This window comes from Fusarium redolens, assembly GCF_020744475.1.
Source record: "Fusarium redolens strain MPI-CAGE-AT-0023 chromosome Unknown BKA55scaffold_4, whole genome shotgun sequence".
NCBI lineage: Eukaryota > Fungi > Ascomycota > Sordariomycetes > Hypocreales > Nectriaceae > Fusarium > Fusarium redolens.
Genome location: NW_025763667.1, coordinates 2,460,146 through 2,482,488, shown reverse-complemented (window position 1 = coordinate 2,482,488; position 22,343 = coordinate 2,460,146). Strand labels below are relative to the sequence as shown.

The following is a 22,343-nucleotide window of genomic DNA, read 5'->3' as shown; positions in this document are numbered from 1 at the left end:
TCAAGTTACAGGCAAGCGTTTTACTCAGACCATGCTTTGAGTCGAACCAAACCTGAGAACCTGTTGGTTTTACCTCTAATCTTTCACATGAGAATACCTTTTGGAGAGAAGAACAGCAGGGTAACTGGCGAAAGGTGTTTCAATCTGAGCGCTTCTCGCTGGGAGAGACGTTGTAGATGCTAATATGTTTTATGCATCTGGTTCGCCATATTTTTTAGGGTGACATGCTAGCTCCTTGAGCTTTACCTACATTACCTTGTTGCCCTGCTCACATACTGTGCCTTCGGATACCCTTTTCTTTCCCCTCGGGCTTAATGGTGCCTCAGTCATGGATGATATTAGACAGGATCAGATGGGTGATGTCAAGGAGGTTGTCAAGCAGCAGCTTGTTGTATTTTAGTTGTACGTTTGTTGAGACAAGGATGGTTGTTTATGTCTCGACAGATGATATTCCCTAGATGGTGATGCGTCGTCTCTTTGGTTTGTTTCTTAGCTGGCTTGTTCTTGGTTTCCTTAACATTGTTTTATTTGTCTAGCCTTCCTTGTTCCAACACTTTGGTCTGTGACGTTGACGAGTGAAAACCATTGCGTAGTGAGACATCCGGCAAATTTGTACTACCTTGTCGAATGTGACTTTCCGATAACAAATGTCCTGTCCTAGTCATCTCAACATCGCGTTGGAATTAGGATGAATAATGGTAAACTTGTATAAAATGGGTTAACGTATATAATAAGGGTCGCTTCATTTTATGTAGTGCAAGCATATCTCATAATGTCAAGACTCCAATAGGGCCCAATCCAGAGGTTAGAGTGAAGAGTGAGTAAAGTGTCCCCGAAACCGCCCATGCAATATATGTTCCTGCACGTTTTCCTCCTAAATAATACCGTCATCTACCTCTTCCTAGCATTCCTCAGAATAAATGCTCCCACAACACCAGCCGCAACACCAACACCACTCAGAATAGCAACACCCATCAGCCCCTCGCGGGCAACCTTGTCATCAATCAGTTGGCGTAGGTTGGACGCTTGAAGGTTGGCGGGCTCCTTGTCGAGAAGGAGATCGTTGTACCGACGCGCTTCGCCGTAGTTTCCGAGCTTGTAGTTGCCAAGGGCAAGGTAGTAGAGACATTCGCGGCGACGTTCGGGGGAGATGCGGAAGATATCCGAGAGAAGACGCACGCCGAGCTGCTGGTCGTTTCGCTGGTTGGACTTGACGAGGCCCTGGTCCTCAGTTAGTGTGAAACATCATATATCAAGAGGTAGGAGGGTTACCCAGGCATAGTTAAACTTGGTCTGGATGCCAACCATCTCACCCTCGCGCTCATATTGCGCTTTTAGCACATTGAGTTCAGAGGCATTTAGCGGTCTGTCGCCGTCAGTCAGGATATAGAAATCGTCGTATCTTGAAGACAAAGGACTAACGTCTCGGCATCGAGCGCATCTAACGAGGATATCAGTATAAGCTAGAATATCGTCATGCAGTTTAAAACTCACATGGTAGTTCGGTAACCATTTTGAGAGAACAAGTCCTCGAGAACAAAGAACGTAAAGGTGTATTCTGTATAGGAGGAATAGGAGATTTGGTACAAATTATCTACGTCAGAATCAAGAGGCTTTCGAGGTGGAATGGCAAACGTAACGTAATGGAGGTTGCACGTGTTATTCAGAGGTAGCTCTTTTCGGCTTCACCTTTGCCTGGCTGTGGCGGGCCCGATGACGCTGTGCGGCGTTGTCGGGCAAAGCTCGGTTAAATGAGGTGGGGTGGACGCCGATAAGATAAGTTCTGATTGTCGTCGTGACGACGGAAACGTGTTTAGCCCAAAAGGGAGATGCGTTGGCAAAACACCAAGTCCATCATCATCACCGTATAAGACTGTAGAGGAATTTCATTTTACAGCTGCCATTAACACGAAATCTCCCACATTTGAGTCAAATACTCGGGATAAGTCACAAAGATGTTGCTCTCCGAAGAACCCGCAACTGTAAGTCCTTAACTCTGTAACCCCCTTTATCCAAGCTAACAAATCCAGCTCATTCACCATACTATTGAAAATTTCAACATCGCGCCAGACAAGCTTGCCGTCTCCCGCGTTACAGAGTCACTTTCAACACTGCAACAAGCTCGCGATCTCCGCGTCCGTGAGGCAGAATCCTCACTGAAGAAGCTCTCTCGTCAGCTCGCAACACACACATCGCGACATGACGACCTCGTTGCGTCCCACTCATCAGCCGACCACGCGTCCAACATCGCACGCCTAGATACCCTGAAATTCCGCACCGCCAAAGCTGCTGCTGATGCTGAGACCGACGCTGAGCGCCTTGCTCTGACGGCCGCCGACCTCAAGGCTCGTCTTCGCGAGCTGGAGCTTCAGGGCGTGGAGGGCGATGCGGCAGCTAATGCTCGACGCAGAGATCCAGTTGATGATGAGGTGCTGCTGAGGCTCAAGGTGTACCGGAGCCTGGGCATCGACATTGAGAGGGACGAGAGGGATGGGGAGTGGTCTAAGGCTGTTATTCGGAATGATCGCAAAGGGGATGTGCATGTTGTCAACATGGACAAGAAATTCTCGCGATTCTTTTACGCAAACTACTTCTGGCAGACTCTCTAAGACAACCCCTTCTTTTTGGTTGGCCAATCTTTTACGATAATGGATTTACACTGGGTTGGCGTTGGAGGCGTTGCAGATACCAGGAATAGGATATTGCAACGAATGCATCATTTTAGTATTGAGCAATAGCAGATTGGAATTCGCCCCTGTCGTTTTCTTTAGAAATAGCATTGCTATCTTTATTTTTGCATCATCATCATCATCTGAATTCAGATAATTGACAAATTCTCGCTAAAACGCCAATGGAAACCCCCATATCACCATTTAACTGTGACACTTTTGGTCCAGTTCCATTTACCTCCTTAACCACAGCTTTTCATTAGATCATTAGAATAGTTTACACGATGTCGCAGAGAGTCCTTGTCGTTCTTACGCATCGACGACACCCTGAGACGGGGGCTTTTTCAGTCCCTTCGGAGAGGTTTTGAGACTTGGGAAGTAGCTGTCAATGAATGACTTGTTTGTGAAAGCAATCCGAGGGCCTGAAGGTGTTCTTGTACGGGAGCTATTAGGAGATGCTAATGTGCGTTTTGCTCCTGGGCTTCGATTACGACCCTTCATCATGAGGTACCCGCCCTCTCCAGGTGTCGTGGGGCCACCAGATGGGGAACGATGATGATTTCGCCCATGATGTTGCTTGTCAGGTAATTCAAGTCGTGAGTTTATGGTGGTCCATGTTTCATCGTCGCCTCCCAGACGCCAGCCACCAACGCCTTCAAAGTCTCGCTCTGGACCAATGCTTGGTAGTAAGCCAAGTCCCTTTTCGCTAATTGGAGTGGTAGTGCCTGCCGTGGATAGAGCACTAGAGCTTCTTCTATGTCGGCGGCGTCGCAAAGAGGACTCAAATGCTGTTGAACCGGCAGAAGCAGGTGTTGGATTGGTATAGAGCGTTGCAGGTGCCGGTTCGAGGAGTTGGTGGTGAGGATGATAAGTATTTGGATGATAAGGTCGAGTCTTACGTCCACCTAAGTAGTGAGGAACGAAGGATAGAGCAACGTCGAGATACACAGCCAACACTCGGAGGATGAGAACAGAGAAGGCGATAGTAGTTGTGATACCAGCAAAAACAGCAAGAGGAACGGTGACGACAAACAGGAAGGGCACGACGAAGGCGTATACAGGGTTGAGGAGTGCCATATTGATGGTGATACAGAACGAGACTAGCAGCACATGACCACAGCAGCTTCGAGGAGTGCTGTATGGAGGCGTGGAGGTTGTCGACAATGTAATTAGTGGTTACAGGTGAAAGCCGAGTCGAGGCACGGGCTATAAGGAGAAAGAAGATGTGGAAATGAAAGAATAAGAAGTAAGAGGAAGAAGAAAGAGAACCAAGAGGTGGACAACTAGTTGGTGTAGAGTACCGATATGTACATAGAATGGATGGATGCCGCTCTAGGACGAGATATGCGTCGACATCCCCCAAAGCCGTGATAGGATAGATTGTTTCCGGGGAGCTAAAAAAGATGCGCCGCGGAGGGGTTAGGTGCTTGAGCCAGCGAGAATGTAGCGTCGGTGTACGGTGAATGTGACTCTACAGGGTTGCATCAAGCTGTAGCTGGGGCAAAGTAGAAGTCGTAATTATATGTATCTCGGGAGATGGGAAGAAAAGAGGAGAAGGCACAAGGTAAAAGAAAAACGACGGAGGTCTAAGGTGAGGAGGATTACACTGAGAGGAGGCAATCACATGTGAATGGTGGCTCGCCTTGGCCTGGCTTGGCTTAGGTCGGTTTGCATGCTGCACTTGCCCATTTTTATGGTGTCTGAGGTGACTGTCGTACGGCAACGCGACAAGCCACGGGGAAGGATCGTGCGGGGGACCTGTTCCAGGAAGAGATGCAGTGATAGTTAGAGGTAGGAGGAAGCTTCATGTTGGCAGAAGGAGGGTCAATGATACCTGCCAAACTGTACAGATAAAGCAACGGTAGTGGTGGAATGCAACGATAAGGCATGATTTTATATTATGACGAGCTTTTTGATGCACTTGCAGTATCAAATCCTTATCACAATGCTGATATATCAAGACACTGGATGACTACATTAAACTTCCGAGTAATCTGCGCCCAGCGAGGGTCAACTGCAACACAAAAGAACCCTGGAAACGGTGGTTACACTAAAAACGGTCCAGCAACTTACAGCTTCTACCACTGAAGCCCATTGATAACCAACATCAACCACACACGTCACATGAGTGATTACAAGCCGAGGCAGTTGATATTCATCCACAAACTTGAAACTCGGCTTCCCAAATTCATTAGATTCAAGCTAATAGAGATTTACCCCAGATTAACTGGCTGTTTATGTTCGTACTGCATTGACCAGCCTCATCATAAGTCAACCCCACTTGGAGCCTCGATAATGCCTGGCCCATCATGATCCACATCAGCTTTTCCCCGCTGACATCACTCAAACTTGTCATTCATAGCATCAAGCCCTCAAAACCTTAGCCATTGATGGTAACAATCTCACATATGCTCTTTTCGACGGAAACCACGTCAATAGTGCCAACCAAACTCCGCTATCTCGACACCACTTTGACTATATCATTATCAGATCATCAACACCAACATGTGTCAACACACCCATAACTATGATGAGCCTCAGCAGTCCAAGCCAGAACCTGCAGGGGACCAACCTCCATTCCCCTGGCATCTGCCAATATGCGACGCCCACTGCCATCCAACAGATACAATGGCTTCAATAACTGATATACCCTCTATGCGTGCTGCTGCTTTGACCATCATGGCAACACGTGCCCAGGACCAGGACCTCGTTGCAGATGTCGCCAGAAGACATTCAAACCCAGATCTCAAAGCGCTGTGTCAAGGCAACTCCGAAGCAATAGATACCGGTGCTATTCCCTCATTTGGCTGGCATCCGTGGTTTTCCCATTTACTCTATGACGACTCGGCCAATACTCCGACATTTCAGCCCACCTCCGGCTCCGAGGCCGACCATGCCGCCAAACAAGCCCATTATGCTGCCGTTCTACAGCCGGTGCCCTCACCAGACTTTGTTGCTTCTCTTCCTTCTCCTATCGCTGTAAGCTCGTTTCTCAAAGCAACTGAAATCCGTTTATCTACTAGTCCCCACGCCCTTGTTGGTGAGATCGGCCTTGATAAGGCTTTTCGTCTTCCAGAACCTTGGCATCCATCAGAACATGCAGAGAGAGATTCAACGCTCACCCCAGGGGGTCGTGAGGGTCGACAGCTCAGCCCTTATCGGGTGAAAATAGAGCACCAGCGTGATATTCTTGCCGCACAGCTTCGTCTTGCTGCAAAAACTCGAAGAGCTGTTAGTGTGCATGGCGTGCAAGCTCACGGCCTCTTGCACGAGACTCTCGCGGCAACGTGGAAGGGTCACGAGCGGGAAATTATAACACGACGAAAGCGCCGTCTTGTGGCATCGGGTGCTGAGGACTTCTCAGACGAGGACGACGACGGCAGCGAGAAGCCGTACCCTCCACGAATATGTCTGCATTCATTCAGCGCTAGCGTCGAAGTATTGAGGCAGTATCTGAACCGGGCCATCCCGGCTCGTATTTTTGTGTCATTATCAACGGCTGTCAATCTAAGCACCGATGCTGGCCGGAATAAAACCGACGATGTGCTACGGGCTCTGCCTGACGACAGCATCCTGGTGGAGAGTGATTTGCACATTGCGGGCGAACACATGGACAGTGCATTGGAAGACATGTACCGACATGTCTGTAAGGTCAAGGGCTGGAACCTTGACGAAGGCGTCGAGAAAATTGCGAAGAATTACGAAGAGTTCATATTTGGGTCATAGACAAAGACGATCATGCACGAATAAGCACCAGCAAGTAGATCACGCATGAGAGCGTATTATAGAGGCATTTTTCAAGTTGTGGTATTAGATTGCTATAGCTTCTATTGAGCGAGAGCGTTTGCTGTTTGTAAATACAATTCCCAATATCCCACATCTGATGTGCATAAATTCAAAACAAGGAAATCTGGTGTATCATAGTAATATGCAAAGAAAATCATTCATGCCCAAAGTCATTGTCTAATTTAGTTCTTGGTATCCCCCAGAACATCACTGGCATTGGATCCGGAGTTTGAAGGGGTATAATCGGAGCTGCCAGGAGTGTATCGGCATCCATCTGCTACAACCGACGAGTCACGCTCATCGTCGTCGTAGGCGGGAAGGCTTTCATCTGTCTCCATGAAACCGGGGTATGCTGTGGCAGCAGTGGTGTGTGAGGGACGGGGAGGAACAGGAGGACCAGCAGCGTAGCTGTAAGAACGAGCATGGCTGTGGTGACCCTCCTCAGCAGCGACGATGCCCTCAACCATATGAGCAGCCTCACGGAAAGAAGCAATCTCCTCTTCCATGGTCACGCTGCTGCAGGAAGATGATCGTCGACGTCGCTCACCGCTGAGCATGGCCTCCTTCTCGTCGTCCTCGTTCTCGATCCATCGAGTGACAAAAGCACGGTAAGCAGCCTTAAGAGCAGAGTTCTTGCGACGCTCGTCGCGGGTTTGGCGGAATGCCCGGCGAATAGCACGACGAGCCTCAGGGCTGAGACGCGCTACACGGCGGTGAATGTAGGCGATGGAAATAGCACAGAAAAGAGCGAGAGCAATGGTCACGATTCCAAGGATGATAATGATGGGATGGTGGGGAGGCTGAAGAGCAGTTAGCTAAAACGAGTTCATTCTCTGGTTGAAGCATTAGACTTACAGGTGGAGGGGGGTGACCCTCATGATCCTCAGCGCGGAAGCCACCGTGGCCATGCTCAGGCCTGTCGCGATGAGGCTTATCTCCATGGTGAGGAGGGGAAGGAGGGTTTCCATGGTGAGGATCGCAGGCGCAAGGGGCGCACATAGGAGGGGGAGGGTGGCCTCCAGGGAAGGGGAAGGGAGGGTGACCATGGTGAGGAGGCGGCGGGTGATGAGGAGGTCCATGATGAGGAGGATGAGGGCCCCGGTGAGTACCGTTTCCATGATGAGGGCCATGATGAGGACCATGAGGGGGTGGAGGATGTCCAAATATGCTGTCGTAGAATCTGTGAGCTGAGTGTCGCATCTCCTCACCAACAGTGTGCAGCACACACTGCACGCCATCACACTGCTTGATCTTCTTCATAGTCGAAGGGGGTGGGGGAGGATACTGCTTGCCCAGCTTCTTAGCAACAGATGCCTCCCTCTCTTTCACCAGTTCCTCAAGCTGAAGAATCTGCTTGTGCAAAGCATTCAGTTCCATGAGCTCAACCTGAAGTTCCTCCTCGGGATCCTGGAAATCGCGGTCGGGATACTCCCAGATGGGCGGTGATGTAGAGGTGGATTTGTCGTCAGAAGAGGACTCCTTGTCCTTGCTGAAAGGCATTGACAGACTCCAGACATAGGCGGCGTTTCCAACGTCGGAGATTCGAACTGGTGCGGTTTGCTTGAACGTCATCCAGAAGGAAGACTCCTGAGTAAGAGCCATGTCGTCAAGGGCCTTGACATTGAAGCGCATAGACTGGCCGAAGGGGAATTCTTTGGGGCCGATGCATTCAAAATCCCAGTCTGCTGAGATAGTAGTCTCATTGTTGACGAGAAAAGATCCGACACCGCGACCCTTGGCGTCTTGCTTGAGGGGTTCGCCATTGAGGGTGATGCTGGCGGGGCCACAGACTTCTTCTGATTCCTCCACATCGAATCGTAGTGTCTATCACATGTTAGTTCATGACGTTGTAACCAAGTCTCAAAGACGGACCAGAGGATACGATTCAGATTCGCTCAAGGGGAGCTTGACTGTGACAAAGGCTGAGGGTGTGACATCGAGAGCTGAGGGAAGAAATCCCATGGGAGGAGGCGGAGGAGGCGGAGGAGGAGGATGGTGAGGTCCATGAGCCAACACCAACGTCGGTGCTAGCACCACGGCAGCCTGAACGAGGCCGCGCATACTGAGGTATGAAAGTCGAGTATCTCTCGTTATGGTAGGACACCGAGCAGTTCCAACTGCAAAAACCCCTCTTACACGGCAGAGCAGGGGATATAAGGCAGGCAGCCGCGCTACAAAGAAGCCTTAGGCAAAAGAATACGAAAATGAGACAAGGAGGGAAAAGGTTGATAATTCAAAGAAGGGAAAAAAGAATTAAGAGCAAATACGAGACGAGCTGAGTCGAGGTGATGACATGCCCGTGGAAATGAGAGCGAAAAAGCCCACGCGACTAGACGGGATGTGGGAGCCTGGCCACGCGGATGCCTCCCAAAACAGGCCCTGTAAAAGCCCTGTAGCGCACGATAGCTTAGGCACTGAAACAGCTCTGAAGCCCTGTTGAGTCTAGCCTGGCTGACGGCCTTATCTTGAAAGGGTCGGGCTACGCAATCAATCAACCCACACTATAAGCGAGTGGCCAATCATTAACCATGAGCTGACGAGTCCATCCTTCAGCCCCCGGCCGAGTCTTTGGTGTCGTGAGTGGGGCACAACGGCATCGGCAATTCCCTTGCCTTGATTGTCTTGGCAATATTTGAATATGGCAATGCCTTCAATATTTTCAAGATGTCTAATAAATTATTACCATGACATTCTGTCCCTCTTGTTAGTTATTACTGACAGCGTGGATAGTTCATTCACCAGACATATTCCCCAAGAAATTCAAACAAACACATCATGGAACAGCAAACAAACATTGTAATAAACTCAAAGAGTATACATATGTTATGCTAAGTTCTATTCATCTTCTAACATGCAACGAATACTCGCAGCTTGAATATCAAACAATATGGCATTCGGTATGTACATATGCCTTGCTAGATATCTGCTGACGTGCTAGACCAATGCTACCCCTGAACATGCTTCACGTCTCATTCAATCGTCAACCAGAACACTTTTATACAAGCAGACTACTGCCTCATTCATGCCAAAAAGTCACTCAAAACCTGCACTCGAGTCCTCGCTACTTCAGAGTCTTCGCCCATAACCTGCATGATTTGGATCATGCGTGCTGTTGACATGTTAGCAGGGGGGCCAGGAACAACAAAGGCATTAATACTCACTGATATCAGCTTTTGCCCTGACAAGGAGAGGATCTCTTGCCATCATATCTGCACCGCCTGGCTCTCGGGCAGCCTCCTTCAGGACATTTCCGATACACAGCGCCTCCAAGAAAGCTCGGTGATTGAACACCCACCAAACACGTGCTTCTATTTCAAGAAGGGTGAAAAGAAGGAAGAAGGCTGTAATAGCGTCGTGCGCTGCCTCCAGCGTACCGCGAACATTGACAGGAACATCAGGGCTCTCAGAAGCATGAACAAGCATCAAGTTATGGAAGTAGTTGCTCGTCAGGAACAGGGTCTGACGAACCACCCTCTTATTGGTTTTCGCGAGCGCCGTGATACTATCAGGATCCCAAGACCGGAAGACGTCAGGGAAAGAACGGTAAACAGCTCGGAAGTCGGCAATCAACTTAGACTTATGCCTTGCCGTAGTGCAGATTGGTAAGTCTAACGATCTTGGTGAGCAAATCGTCTCCTGAACCAAGTTGGCCAAAGTCCAAGAGCCTCGGATATATGCCGTATCTGTTGGGTCGCTATTTGCAATCGAGGAGCCATCGTCGAGTAGATCTTCCACGGAAACATCTGTATGTGTCGCAGAGGGTGGCAGGGAGAGTAAGACGGTCAGGAAAGTATCTTGGAGAAGTACCGCTTGCCAGACCTTACGCCGCTGCTGCTTCTCGAACAAGGTGGCATTTGGAGTTACTAAAAGGCATCAGTATAATAAAAGTTGCAAATGAAAAACAAGTCACCCACCAATATTTGGATCTCTATGTAGACCCATAGCATAAGCTTGCCGAATCAGAATACCTGCAAACGCCCACCCATCTGAGGCATGGTTGTCGTTAATAAGGAAGTACACTAACAATACCATAGCCTGAATTGACCGTAACGATGCACTGCTAAGATATGATGCGATACGGAGAGCTTGGTTGCTAGCCGAAGCATAGAACTCTGCTGTCTGCCTTCGTTCCTGTGGGGATGTTGTCGATGTTACAAACTGAGTTCCCAGGGCCAGCATGACAAAGATCAATGCAATGAAAGAAGGGTCTGTATCGGTCTTTTCTTGCTGGTTCATCTGCCAGAAGTGTTCGTAGTCCGCATAGAATGTCTGGCGATGTATCATAGGATACACAGGATCGACACATTCGAAGTATCGACTAAGTAGTATATCGGCTTGAATCTTGTCTGGAAGCACCGAGATAACCTCAGGCAAGCCCCCTTCGCAGGTCCAGTAGTTGGCAAATGGGTGCTCGGATCCGATACCAAAAACATTACTTGCAGAAGGCAAGGAATAAGGAACATTGGACAGAAGGCCGATGGAAAGGGCAACAGCGCCACGCGAGGTTGCCCTGGGATCATTCGACATACCCCTATCTGCAATATTTGGAATGGGGGACTTTCCACTAGAGCCAGACTTCTTCTTTGGAGGTTTCGTCATGCGGCGGCCATTGGCGGCGGACCTGGTGGTCTCCCTACTTGATTGTTAACCAGAACATATAGTTGCTCAGTCGGGAGGCTTCATACTCGAGAAGATTTGCGACATGGGCATATCGGCATTCAGTTTGTCGTTTTATGCCTAGCTGAGGTTAGTATAAAACCAGCAAAGCAACATCCAGGTGCACTTACAGGCAAGACAATGAGGTCGACCTCTGTCACACTTTGAATGGTGTCAGTAATTTACCCAACCAACCAAACTCATTTTCATGCAACAAAAGGAAAGAAGAGGCATTGTTTGGGCATGCTCAGACAACCCAGGATGATCAAATTCGATACTGAGCCAGAATGTCGGGGTAAAGTGGGCTCATCCCATATGGGGAAGGTGAGTAGAGATGAGAGATGATATGCAGACAGCACGACACAACATGAGAAAATGAAATGGATTGATAAAATGTCGCACCTTGGTCTTGCGCTCTACGCATTCATGACATGAAAGAGTTGGCTTGTTGCGCTTTTGCTTCTTCTTTGGGGGTTCCTCTCCATCCACGGGTGTCGACGCGTCTTGATCATCCGCGTCAGGGAGATAATCGCCAGTAGGATGCCTTGATGTCGTGGAAGCTGATGCTGAAGGCAACCGATGGGAGATGGATGCAGGGGATGTTGAGGCCGATCCTGGTGTCAAGGCCGAGGATGGCGGGTGAGTTCCGGGAAGAGGGAGAGTTGGATGCGAGGCAACGGGACCAGGACTATACATAGACGTAGAATGTTGAGCAGGCAGATGAGAAGGCGAAGGATTTGAGAGAGACGGTGGTGGTTGGTGATGAGTGTGACGCGGAAGCGCCCGCTGTGATAGATCCATTGACGATGGATGATACAAAGCTCACCAAAATATTCGGTCCAGTGGATGAGCGCCTTTTTTGAGGGTATTACGGGCGCGTCAATTGGACGTTGCAGAGGGAGCTGGATCTGAAAGAAAATGGGGCTGAGATCTGGGATTTACCTGGACCGAAAAGAAGTTCGATTGGATCCAGAGCTTTAGCTGTTGCTGGAGCTGGAGCTCTGATAGCTCTGGGGATAACTTTAGGTTTAGGTGGAAGACCCCGGGAATAATGACTGGAATCTGAGCTGATACGGCTTGCTGATTTAAACTGACGCGGGAATGATTTTATGTCGCCGGAACTCGGCTGCTGGCAGTGGGCGGCGCTGGAAATAACGGCCGGATATGGGCAGCCGCGGCAGGGCAGCGGCAGCGGTAGCAGCAGTAGCTGGGGTAGAGCAAACGGACGGCAAAGAGTTTGTTAGTCCTGGGCAATATAAAAGCACTAGAACAGCCGTAACGGTAGGTAGATAACGAGTGATAGCGACGGTTGGCGGAAGCAGTCAGTAACGGATATAGTGAGAGCAAGCACTGTATCCGTGTCGGTAGGGCCAGAGTGTAAAAGAGCCTCTTAAAGTGCAGAATCAATCCAAGGGAATAACAAGGTCGAAATGGAACCGAAAAAAAAGAGAGAGACCCCGGAAAAGAAAAGGGAATTGCGAAATGGGACAGTAGAGGAAAAAGAGTCAAAAATAAGAGGAGTGATGCCCTGGGCGTGGAAAAAAAAAAGGCGGGGGCGGAGCAAGTAACAAAGTGGGAATGGCAACAGCACTCTACAAAGTGTGCACTTTACTAGTACTGTAGGTACCTTTCCACCAGGAGACCCCTAACTTACCATGCCTCTAATGGCAGTTGTATGCGTTAGGTGCGGAATTTGCGCCCGCTGGCGCGTGGTTTTTTGTCTTCCGTACCTGCCCAAGATCAAGGGTAATAACAAATTTCATCCATCCATCTCATAAATCGTGGCTATTTTTCTTCATCTTACATGTATTTTTTTCGCGTACACCCGTCTGATCGATGTTAGACCCTTCTAGGGGTATCCATCCGTTCTACGACTCAGACCATACTTACTCAGACGACGTCTTGCGCCTTGTCAAAGTGAAGACTATCACGAACTACAGATAGCTACCGAATCTTGACTTCGTTTCGTTATTCTTGTTGGCTTTTCGCACATAAGACTCAGTGAGACTCTGGCGTTCTTCTGACCACACTCGATCGCCAAGAACAACCACCATTGGACGCCAGATCTACAAATATCGATACAAATCGAAAACAGTTCTGACAGGTGCAAATGATTGCAGCAAATTGTTGACGCCCAATTAGTGCCAATGGGAAACTACCGAACTCCCCTAATGCAACTAGCCCGCAGCCATGTTCCGTTGAAACTTATTCCTAGACTCCATTCATTACTCGATACAAAGGGGTAAATAACATCAGACTATGAGCCCAGGTTTCTCTCAACCTCTTACATGTCCGTCTGATCTACTTGGTCTCTCCCACCTCGCTTCGAAACAAGAATTGGCCATCCCACTCTTCAAGCGAGGCCTTTCACTTTCAGCCTCCTTGTTCCCTTCTAGGCTCGGTCAGGTACCCCTTCAAGTGGTACTCCGTGACTATCAAGAGCTAAACGGTGCACGGATCGACCGAGGACTCCGTTAATGGTTGAAGGCCTCGTCAACAAGTGCCGAGTCGGTCAACTAGTACGTACGTCGTCGCTCGATTCGCGGACCTGACAAAAAGAGCGCAGATCTGTATATGAAATCCACCAACATATTCCCATATTTTCTTCCAACCTTTGTTTGAGGACATCGCGAAATGTCGCCATTGGATTTTAAGAGACCCTGGGGGAAATGACATGCAATATGGCTGGCCCAGGCCCAGGGTCTTTTTTAGCTAAAAAGGCAATGACCAAGTTATGGTCATCTCCACTTGGCTGAGCGCCTCTCTAACTTTGACTTCCTGAGGCAATTCAAAATATTTCACTGTGAGACATGCACACAGACTTAGTCGAAATGCCATACCAGGGCAGAAATACGGTAATTTGAATATGGGCGAAATGTGTCTGCGCAATTAGATGCAACCGAAGGAATCAAACATGCTTCGAGTGTGTGACTATCACAGACGAATTCGTTTGAAACTTCTAACATCAGCTCATATATCACCCCAGCGGATTGACCGGTACTTCAAAAGCGACGCTGATTTAATTGCAACGCAGAAACTTGAATCTAGTGGACAGGCCGAGAAATCATGTTAAGGTTGGGTAGTTCTGAATGGGCCGCATCTGAAAACGATCGCCGCAGAAGCAAGACCAACCCGATCCCAACAGTCCGGCACCCTGGTAAAGTCGGGCGCCAGCGGCTTTGGTTCAAAGCCAAGTCTTCTGGTCGACCGCCTTGAGGAACTACATCGCTCCGACAAGTCCTAGTCGATCTCCGTGCCTGAGACGAGCATCTCCAGCTTTCTCCGCTTAAATTGGCCTACCAGAGCTGCCGGACGAATCCCAGTCGTTGATAGTCAAACTCAATATCAACTGCACCCCTGTTAACGGAAACGGAACGGAACACATGAACACTTCCTTGATCTTCCCTTTCTTGTATGCCGCGTTCCATCGAATCCCTACTCTCAACTCTAAATCGCCCTTGGACTCTTCTTGCCAGCTCATGACGTCTTGTCTGATCACCAAGAATGTAGCGGCAGCTGGCAGTTGCGCTACTGTGCATCAACTTACGTACCAGGCAAGCTTCGAGAAAGAATGAGAGAAGCGATGTCGATCCTTTTCTTTTCTTTTCTCCTCTCTCGGAGTCCCCTGATGCACTACATCCCTTCTCCCAACACAGCAAACACGAGACAATAGTGGCCAAGTTACGAGGGGGACAATATCAAGAAGCGCCATTTTTGTTGGTCAATCACCCCCCCAACTCATTCAAGATTGTCTCCCTACATTACGATAGCGACGACGGCAATTCATAGTTTCGTAACAACCCCCTGTTCGCGTCGCCAACTTCCGCTGGTATTGCCGCTCCCACCAGCCTCCGTTGCTAGTCTCCCTCAAGCCCCGGACCCCGGACGGTCTGGAACATTCAGAGAGAACTTCGCTGACCAATCTCAGGCGGAGCTCATGACGTACGCAATGTCCTTTTTTAATGGGACAGAATACCCTGCGGCAACTGACAACGTTCTTTGCCAGCATTGGCTCTGGACTTTGAGTGGCCACCTCGTCATATTCTCTGCGTGGCTTGCATTTGGCGATATCTCTTTTTCTAGCAATTAGAGTCCTTAAACCCTGGCCGGATTCATCACGTGGAATGTCAACAGTTCTTGAACATTTGTGATGAGTGTCTGTGCTAATATAAGTTAACAAGCTAATTAGTCATACGCTGTAGGATCAGACAAGGTCAAGCGAGCCAAGCAGAGTCATTAGTGGTCTTCAATTATATTTCCTATGACTAGTTGTCAACCTCACGATGCAAATCATCAGTGTGTTACGTTGCAGCGAGAAAGACCAAGCTTAACACTATAAAACCTAAATGGTGAGACTACGGGTTTGAAAAACGATCGTAAAAGTACGACCCGAGGGCGGAAATATTCTGGATATGTATGTGGGTGGATCATTGTTGGGTCAGCCCTGGCTAGACCATTGCAAATTCAGAATCTGAATCCTGTGATGGTTTCTTCATATTGTTACCCTGTACCTGGAGAGTTGCTATGAGAATTAGCTTGAGGTAGGTTCCATACCGTTAGCATTTCAACTCTCGGCTCTTTGATATGTTCTCCTGACTTAACTGTCGTTGTCATGACTCATAGATCGATGTTCCCATAATTGACCTATGATGCTGAATGTTGAAGTGGGGTTTGACGACCTCATCACTAACCAGCGTCACTCACAGCAATCTCACAACGGTCAAGTACAGCAACAAAGTTCCCGTAATAGCTCACAACTCTCACTGTCCATGAGACCTGTAACGCGATCCATCCAGCGAACAACTCAGATTTTCGGCCATCTTCAACACACAATGTCAGCACACCACCCGTTACGAGCGCCATGGCGCTCAGCTTTTCTATCCCACGTTGACAAGATGGAATCTCCAACTTTCATGCTCAGTACCCTTCACCATCATGGCTCTTCAGTCACTCCTCGTTCCCGTACCGTCGTGTATCGAGGCACATGGGCTGAGATTCCCGTCAACCCCAAGAACCAGGCACCTCTCAACCCCTCCCTCTACGAGAGCGACCTTCTCACCATCACTACTGATGCTCGTATGGAAAAAATCCCCGAATTATCAACAGATGGAGAGAGCATCCCACAGTCTGGCGGCGGTGGACCTGTCGAAGCTGTCTTCTGGGTCGTAGAGACCAAAACTCAGTGGCGTTTACGCGGCCGCGCTTATCTCCTTGGCCAAGATATCGATGATCCATCAGCCTCACACATCAGGCAAGAGATAGAAAATTATATGCGACTCAAGAATAATGATGATTCGGGTTCCTGGAATTGGGGCAAAGAGATCACTGCACACTTTGGAAACTTGAGCCCTGGCATGCGAGGATCGTTCCGAAATCCCCCTCCTGGCACAAAACGAGATGAAAAGCCCGCTCCTGGACTCGGACTCGGGCAGAAAGTCGAAGATCTTGACGATGAGATTGCAAGGAAGAATTTCCGTGTTGTGGTGATTGTGCCAGAGGAGGTGGACCGGGTTGACCTAAGTGATCCTGAGGATGGCAGGAGATGGAATTATAAGTTGAAGGATGGTTCTTGGGAGAAGACTGAGCTGTGGCCTTGAAGTGGCACACCGGTGAGCCTGAGCTGTCATATATCAAGGCTTGTTTGAAAGACAAACCCATATAAGGACCAGGTTAAACTGGCGAATGATGAGTGAATTGGAGGAACCATTATTCACCAGGTTCTCTTGAAACGATACTATCCGTGGGAACGATATCAAGGCTCATAAAATCGGCTCCTATGTTATCTATTGTCACACTAGAATTGTTAGCAGAAGCAGGTGGTCTATTATACGTGCTATCGAGCGTCCTGTGACATCGGGATGTGCAAAGATCTAATTATGTCGTTTAAGCCCTGAGTGACACTAGAAAATAGAACCATTATGAGAGTTTGTAAGGAGTTATAGATCAAGGGCACAGATTTCTTGAGTATTTATCTCTGATCCTCATATTGTCTAGTGTAAATTGGAGGTAAGTTGCGATGTGATCCGTCTATCTTTAATCAACAGTATGGAAGCCGAGGGGCCCTGGTTTACAGAACTAGCAGCCCAATGAAACACAGCATCTTGTATTGCCGTCGAGACAAACAGAACATATTGCGGACTTTGACCTTATGTTGTTTTGTTGCTCATTGGATCCAGGAGATCCCTTGCAATACCGTGCTTCTGTCAAGCACTAGCCATGTTGTATAAACTGGCGCGATCAAAACATCCTAAGCTATTGTCTGCATGAACTCACGGATGTATCTCGTGTTCAATAATGCCTATTTATCCCTGGGTGCGCTATCTGGTGATCTGAACGAGGGACTCAGTGGAAAGTCAAAGAATGAGACCCAACATACATTCCTTTGGAAGGAAGCCCGAGGGAGAACTTTATTTGTTGGGACTATGCTACATGTATGTAGACTGTCCAGTCTCTGCTATTGAACTTCCTTATAGATAGTTGTCCAATCATGATGAATCCATCTCAATCAAGCTACTAAACGAAGCCGCCGGGCAAGAGATGTATAGTCAGGGGATCTCGGAGACATTATTCGCCTGCAAAACCTACAAACATCCACCCATCTCTGCCCATTGCATCAAAGCCAGAATTTCTCACTCGGTATAGGATACCTGATAACCCTCCAACACTTCTGCTATTCCAGTCTATTCCCATGGCTGGCGCCCACGCGTATACTTATCCCCTCGTCGCCACTGATCGTAATGTCGTTAAAAGCTATAATGCCATTCCTTATGATGTTATGGTCAGTCGCTGTTAACTTGATAATCGTGTATTGTTCATAGATGCAGTGTTAAACCTCCTGACGTCGTGAGCGCAAAGACACATGATAGATGATATATGGTAAGTACTCACTTATATGGTACACTTGCCCGTCCCCATAAACACGAATTCTCGAGGGGGAGATGGCGACTTACAAGTTGGTCAATGCAAGACACTCGACCGCTTTACAGGTATTGTGGCAGATGAAACTTGCCGAGGAGCAGAAGAGTCTAGTTTACAACCGCTCTGTGAAGACTATTGTGTGAAATGACTCAAACAGTCGTTATATCGTACCATGCGGCGCGATGAGGTTGTTACTGTGCCTGTTCGTGCATTGGAAAGGGGGACTTGTTGTTAAATACCTACACTATGTGGCAGACGAACTAAAAACACGAAGAAGGAATAAATTATTCTAGTTTACATCTGTTATATCAACAAATAACTGCTAATGATGTGATGGTTGCATCTCAAGGCCTACTCAGTACCTCATCCTCACCTTGCCTGAACTTCGGAAATGGATGTTTTACCGTTGAACTAGCCGAATGGCGGGGAAAATTATAAGGCATTGGAACCTCTAAAGATCTCGCCCGCACCATTTAGCTGTTCTTGTTCATTGCCTACGTCCCATCAGGGCAACAGCGAGTGTGTAAGCTAACTACTACTAACTCCCGCATTTATACTCGATGATAGAGTTCTGTAACTTATAAGAACCTGAACTCAGGCTTTTGGAATAGATTTACCTAGTTTGTTATTCCTAAATCCTCACCAGAAGTCGTGGAAGTTGAATTCCTCATCTTCTTATGGGTCATTGACCAGATAGTTTCAGAGCCAAACGACAGCCAATACCACTCTGAGTTACAAATGTTTAATCATAAACTGATGAATATGTGTATTATAGTTACGTTAAAACTTATCCCTAAAGGACCGAAAGGTGCGACCATGATGCAAACCTGTGATATATCTTCTTTGCATTAAGGCTATTCCAGCAATCTCAGGACTGGGACTTTGAATGTGAGCCCTCAGATAGTGGATCAACACTGGCAGTAGCAAGTGAGTTATCAGCCTTATTCGCTAGGTGACTTGTACATAGCTGTGCTCGCAAACATTGCCTCACTGACATCCATCGCTTTTACTCAATCTCGACTATAGTTTTCCTGAACTATGACCCTAATTCGTATTACACAGCCCTGTAATCCGTGCGAGACATCCTGAGGTCAAAGCATAAGACCAGTCATTATCGTGTCATAATATTATAAAGTCAATTGCATACTGCCCAGCAATTTCTGTTACATCAACATCGCATGACCACGTCAGCAATTCTTCGAAGAATGCACCCAAAACTGTGCTCAGACACGGATTTCCTATTATGAAGGATTATACGCCAAGGGCTCTAAACTGGTGCCTAGTTCAACGAGTAACATATGCACGTAAGTGATCGTCGCTACGAAACTGTGTCAGAATACTTGATAGAAATTACTCCACCAGCAGGAAGACACCACGAGACCCGTAAGATCAAAAGATCTGCGATCCGATCAACCAAGTCTATCTAGTAATTTACGGGTAGTCGCCGCCGTAATCCCCGTCAAGGACCGGACTTGCTACCTACGGCTATGCGGAACGAGATATTACGCATCACCTTTCACCCTCTATCCGAAATGGAGTTGTTTATACGAACGATGCGGTGAAGGGAATTGCTCATGCAGCCGTTCATACATATCAGCCGGCGATGCAAGGCAGATGCAGAGGCAAGGTTACTCAACATGTCTGATCTTGATTTTTCTCAAGCATGAAGCAGTGGGTGTTCTTGCGATTGGGGGCTGTAATGAAAGAGGTTGGGGACGGGAGTGGCTGTTATAAAAAGACGCATAAAGCAATATATGATAAATTTCTGATGAGCTTTCTCACTGGTTGTTGACTCGTCTATAGGCGCTCGCGGAAGCATGTCTCAGTTGTTATGATTTCATTTCCGCTCTGTCTTGCTGAGAATAGATACGACGGATATTGTTCTGTATATGAACGGACCTCATATACTGTCTCATGCATCAAGTATCAAGCAGTCAGAGCAGAATTGGCGGTTCAAGTATGTATGCAACTTGGCGAGACTGCAACTCTCAACTGTAACTCTCTGATTGTAATTCCGCATCTAGTTCCGTATCTGTAAAAGTGCGTGTTTCAACCCCTGCTCATTACAACAGAAGTACTCCGTCAAATTGCGGGAGAGGCTGGGAGCTACGGGGTATTATTTTAGCTAGCAAGAGTGTGTCCAATTGATACTCGGTCAATACAACTCACAACCACAAATAGAGACTCTCCCGATCCTTGAAATGCACATCTTGATCACGGCGATTTCTAGTTTCGAACAAGATTCGTAGAGTCGGTCCGCCTCCGTTGGCGAAGGAGTTTTACTTGAGTGTAACCTCCGAATATGCACAGCAGGGCAAGGGTTACAGATGCAAGCCAAGCTTTGGAGGAGGCGGCCCGCACTTGGTTGGGCGCTTACACGACTTGAACTGCGTAAGGCTAGAGTGAAGGTTAGACGAGCCTCTATCTCGTCTTATGGTGCGCAGAGACACGTGCTTAACGTTAGATAATCTCCAAGCATGTTAGTCCCGTGAAGAGTCTGTGATAAGTGGTGTTAGTGATCATGCACGTAAATCTCCATCTGTCAAGCCGAGGCATGACATGACACGACAACTGGCAAGATTCAACCAGCTTGGTCTAACAAGTCAACAAGTTCGTGCGTCCGGTGAGTTTACAATCACTGTATGTGTGTATAAGCGGAGGGTTTCACCCCTCAAGTCAGGCCACGCCCACGCTACGCTAATGGGCGGGTAACACGCGGGACCGATCCGGGGAGGATGAGACTTTTCCTGTAATAGTTTAGCATCTGAGGCTGGCCGATAGTTCGGCGAACTTTCCTGTAAGGCATGATAACCCGAGGAAACCCTTAGAAGAAAAGCTGTCGAAAGCTTGATACGGAAGAAACTGGGGTCGAAGAGCGAGGCTCAAAATAGAGCTTGAACTTAACTACCGAGGTGTTCTGTGTGCCTGTGATCGCTATAGTGCTGACATTTGAGTCCTCAGAATCAGATGGTGTTGAGTAGCAGTGCGTTGTAAGATTTATGTCGGCACTTTCATACGGCAAAGAAAGATTGTATGTGCCCCTTCTGGGGACATCAACACATCATCAAATTCATACAGGCTGAAAGTATTCTGGCTTACTAAATGGTAGGTTGTTTCAATTAGTGTGCTGAGTGATTGATATCGTAACTACGGCTCCCACTAACATCTGCCGAATACTCTATAGCCCGAGCCTCAACATACATCGAGCGGCCGCCCTTGCGCCTTACCCTGCTATTGCACAGAAACCCATGCGCCGCTCACGATAAACTTAACCAGGAAAGGGTCATCTGTCACTGTATTCAGGGTTCCTAGAAAGAATGGCTTTGCAGATTTCCCAGGGTTATAAGGCGGTAACGCTTGTTGCCATTAGTCGTGAGTATGTACGGCACAGTCGTCATTGAAGCTATCGTGAACCCTGGACCAAGATCTTGGCAGACTAACTTTAGATTGTGAGGCTGAAAACAAACTTCGCTTCTTCGCTTATGATATCATCATTATACTACCCTAATTTATATCTCCGTGGTAGTTATAGATACAAGCCTTGTCGGAACACTCATCTCGTTTTACTAACTCTCTGTATATTCTGAGAGTAACGCGCCTCATCTCCAATGGATGCAGTTATGGTTGGAGATTGGAAATGCCTGGCTGCCTCTCCTCAAGAGTCTGTAATTGGCTATTGTTCCTTTCTTTGCGGTGACTACGCTTATGTAACGATGAAGGCTGCCTCATAGTGTGCTTATGCATTACTTGTGTAAAACTTCTGTATTGACGTCAAAATTTTGAACAGGAACTCTGGGACCTGGTCATCTGGAAAGCTGGAAATCTGGAAGTCCTCGAGGTAACCTCGCTGAGGGTCTTCAACCACATGACCAGTATGTATATCTGTTTCAGTTCGGTCAATCACGTACAGTACATAGCATCTCGGGGGTGCTTATGAGAACTCGGCATATAGCCATTGAAGTTTGCAACATTACAGCATATGATAGATCAACTCACTCGGGTATTTATCGCTGCACACCGTAGCTTTGAGGAGACTATCCTACCCAGTTGCACATCGAATAAAGCCCCTGGTAGTTGTATATAAATAACCTCGAGGCTCCCGTTTCTTAACTTGTGCTGCTATTACCCTCCGTTTCAAAGCTCCATCGATAGTGTTTATGTGATGATGATCTCATGCCGTGCGACCTTATCCCTGTCTATGATAAGTTGTTGACCTCTTTCTGTTGATATACCGTATTGCTCAAGGTCTGCGGGTAATGAGTTAGGTGAGTATTGTCACCTTGTAGGATAAGAAAAACATAGAGACATATGCGA

At 47.9% G+C, this 22,343-nt stretch overlaps 8 protein-coding genes across 8 annotated transcripts; 4 read left to right on the top strand and 4 right to left on the bottom strand.

The window, feature by feature from the left end:
* Positions 1 to 584: 584 nt before the first annotated feature.
* BKA55DRAFT_561424 (mitochondria fission 1 protein) lies at positions 585 to 1,803 on the bottom strand. Its single transcript, XM_046192163.1, has 4 exons — positions 1,495 to 1,803; positions 1,423 to 1,441; positions 1,273 to 1,366; positions 585 to 1,221 (listed from the first exon to the last, which is right to left on the bottom strand). The coding sequence occupies exons 1-4, from the start codon at positions 1,511 to 1,513 to the stop codon at positions 892 to 894; spliced, it is 462 nt and encodes a 153-aa protein (XP_046053351.1). The 5' UTR covers positions 1,514 to 1,803; the 3' UTR covers positions 585 to 891.
* Positions 1,804 to 1,824: 21 nt separating this feature from the next.
* BKA55DRAFT_561422 (Spc24 subunit of Ndc80-domain-containing protein) lies at positions 1,825 to 2,760 on the top strand. The gene is made up of 2 exons (XM_046192162.1): positions 1,825 to 1,982; positions 2,031 to 2,760. Exons 1-2 carry the CDS (start codon positions 1,956 to 1,958, stop codon positions 2,607 to 2,609), a joined length of 606 nt encoding a protein of 201 aa, XP_046053350.1. The 5' UTR covers positions 1,825 to 1,955; the 3' UTR covers positions 2,610 to 2,760.
* A 218-nt stretch (positions 2,761 to 2,978) lies between these two features.
* Positions 2,979 to 3,746, bottom strand: BKA55DRAFT_536471 (uncharacterized protein; the record flags this gene model as incomplete). The annotated part of the gene is made up of 1 exon (XM_046189833.1): positions 2,979 to 3,746. The coding sequence occupies one exon, from the start codon at positions 3,744 to 3,746 to the stop codon at positions 2,979 to 2,981; it is 768 nt and encodes a 255-aa protein (XP_046053349.1).
* Positions 3,747 to 5,174: 1,428 nt separating this feature from the next.
* On the top strand, positions 5,175 to 6,395 carry BKA55DRAFT_504126 (TatD family; the record flags this gene model as incomplete). Its single annotated transcript, XM_046187068.1, has 1 exon — positions 5,175 to 6,395. The coding sequence occupies one exon, from the start codon at positions 5,175 to 5,177 to the stop codon at positions 6,393 to 6,395; it is 1,221 nt and encodes a 406-aa protein (XP_046053348.1).
* Positions 6,396 to 6,477: 82 nt separating this feature from the next.
* Positions 6,478 to 8,868, bottom strand: BKA55DRAFT_561420 (uncharacterized protein). Its single transcript, XM_046192161.1, has 3 exons — positions 8,328 to 8,868; positions 7,311 to 8,279; positions 6,478 to 7,255 (listed from the first exon to the last, which is right to left on the bottom strand). The coding sequence occupies exons 1-3, from the start codon at positions 8,514 to 8,516 to the stop codon at positions 6,638 to 6,640; spliced, it is 1,776 nt and encodes a 591-aa protein (XP_046053347.1). The 5' UTR covers positions 8,517 to 8,868; the 3' UTR covers positions 6,478 to 6,637.
* A 607-nt stretch (positions 8,869 to 9,475) lies between these two features.
* BKA55DRAFT_504042 (Zn(II)2Cys6 transcription factor) lies at positions 9,476 to 11,912 on the bottom strand (the record flags this gene model as incomplete). Its single annotated transcript, XM_046187060.1, has 6 exons — positions 9,476 to 9,564; positions 9,617 to 10,318; positions 10,370 to 11,088; positions 11,141 to 11,192; positions 11,243 to 11,273; positions 11,514 to 11,912. The coding sequence occupies 6 exons, from the start codon at positions 11,910 to 11,912 to the stop codon at positions 9,476 to 9,478; spliced, it is 1,992 nt and encodes a 663-aa protein (XP_046053346.1).
* Positions 11,913 to 15,421: 3,509 nt separating this feature from the next.
* Positions 15,422 to 16,826, top strand: BKA55DRAFT_287986 (uncharacterized protein). The gene is made up of 2 exons (XM_046185532.1): positions 15,422 to 15,666; positions 15,735 to 16,826. The coding sequence occupies exon 2, from the start codon at positions 15,758 to 15,760 to the stop codon at positions 16,706 to 16,708; it is 951 nt and encodes a 316-aa protein (XP_046053345.1). The 5' UTR covers positions 15,422 to 15,666; positions 15,735 to 15,757; the 3' UTR covers positions 16,709 to 16,826.
* A 548-nt stretch (positions 16,827 to 17,374) lies between these two features.
* BKA55DRAFT_673205 (uncharacterized protein) lies at positions 17,375 to 18,362 on the top strand (the record flags this gene model as incomplete). Its single annotated transcript, XM_046198020.1, has 4 exons — positions 17,375 to 17,542; positions 17,589 to 17,747; positions 17,791 to 17,889; positions 18,098 to 18,362. The coding sequence occupies 4 exons, from the start codon at positions 17,375 to 17,377 to the stop codon at positions 18,170 to 18,172; spliced, it is 501 nt and encodes a 166-aa protein (XP_046053344.1). The 3' UTR covers positions 18,173 to 18,362.
* Between the last annotated feature and the right edge of the window lie 3,981 nt (positions 18,363 to 22,343).

Bases quoted from the DNA above. Each gene is read 5' to 3' on its own strand.
- BKA55DRAFT_561424 (XM_046192163.1), bottom strand. The intron at 1,222-1,272 runs GTAACCCTCCTA...ACTGAGGACCAG, and splicing joins CCAAGTTTAACTATGCCTGG to GGCCTCGTCAAGTCCAACCA.
- BKA55DRAFT_561422 (XM_046192162.1), top strand. From the start codon at position 1,956: ATGTTGCTCTCCGAAGAACCCGCAACT. The intron at 1,983-2,030 runs GTAAGTCCTTAA...TAACAAATCCAG, and splicing joins TCTCCGAAGAACCCGCAACT to CTCATTCACCATACTATTGA.
- BKA55DRAFT_561420 (XM_046192161.1), bottom strand. From the start codon at position 8,516: ATGCGCGGCCTCGTTCAGGCTGCCGTGGTGCTAGCACCGACGTTGGTG. The intron at 8,280-8,327 runs GTCCGTCTTTGA...AACATGTGATAG, and splicing joins AATCTGAATCGTATCCTCTG to ACACTACGATTCGATGTGGA. The intron at 7,256-7,310 runs GTAAGTCTAATG...ACTGCTCTTCAG, and splicing joins AGGGTCACCCCCCTCCACCT to CCTCCCCACCATCCCATCAT.
- BKA55DRAFT_287986 (XM_046185532.1), top strand. From the start codon at position 15,758: ATGATGCTGAATGTTGAAGTGGGGTTTGACGACCTCATCACTAACCAG.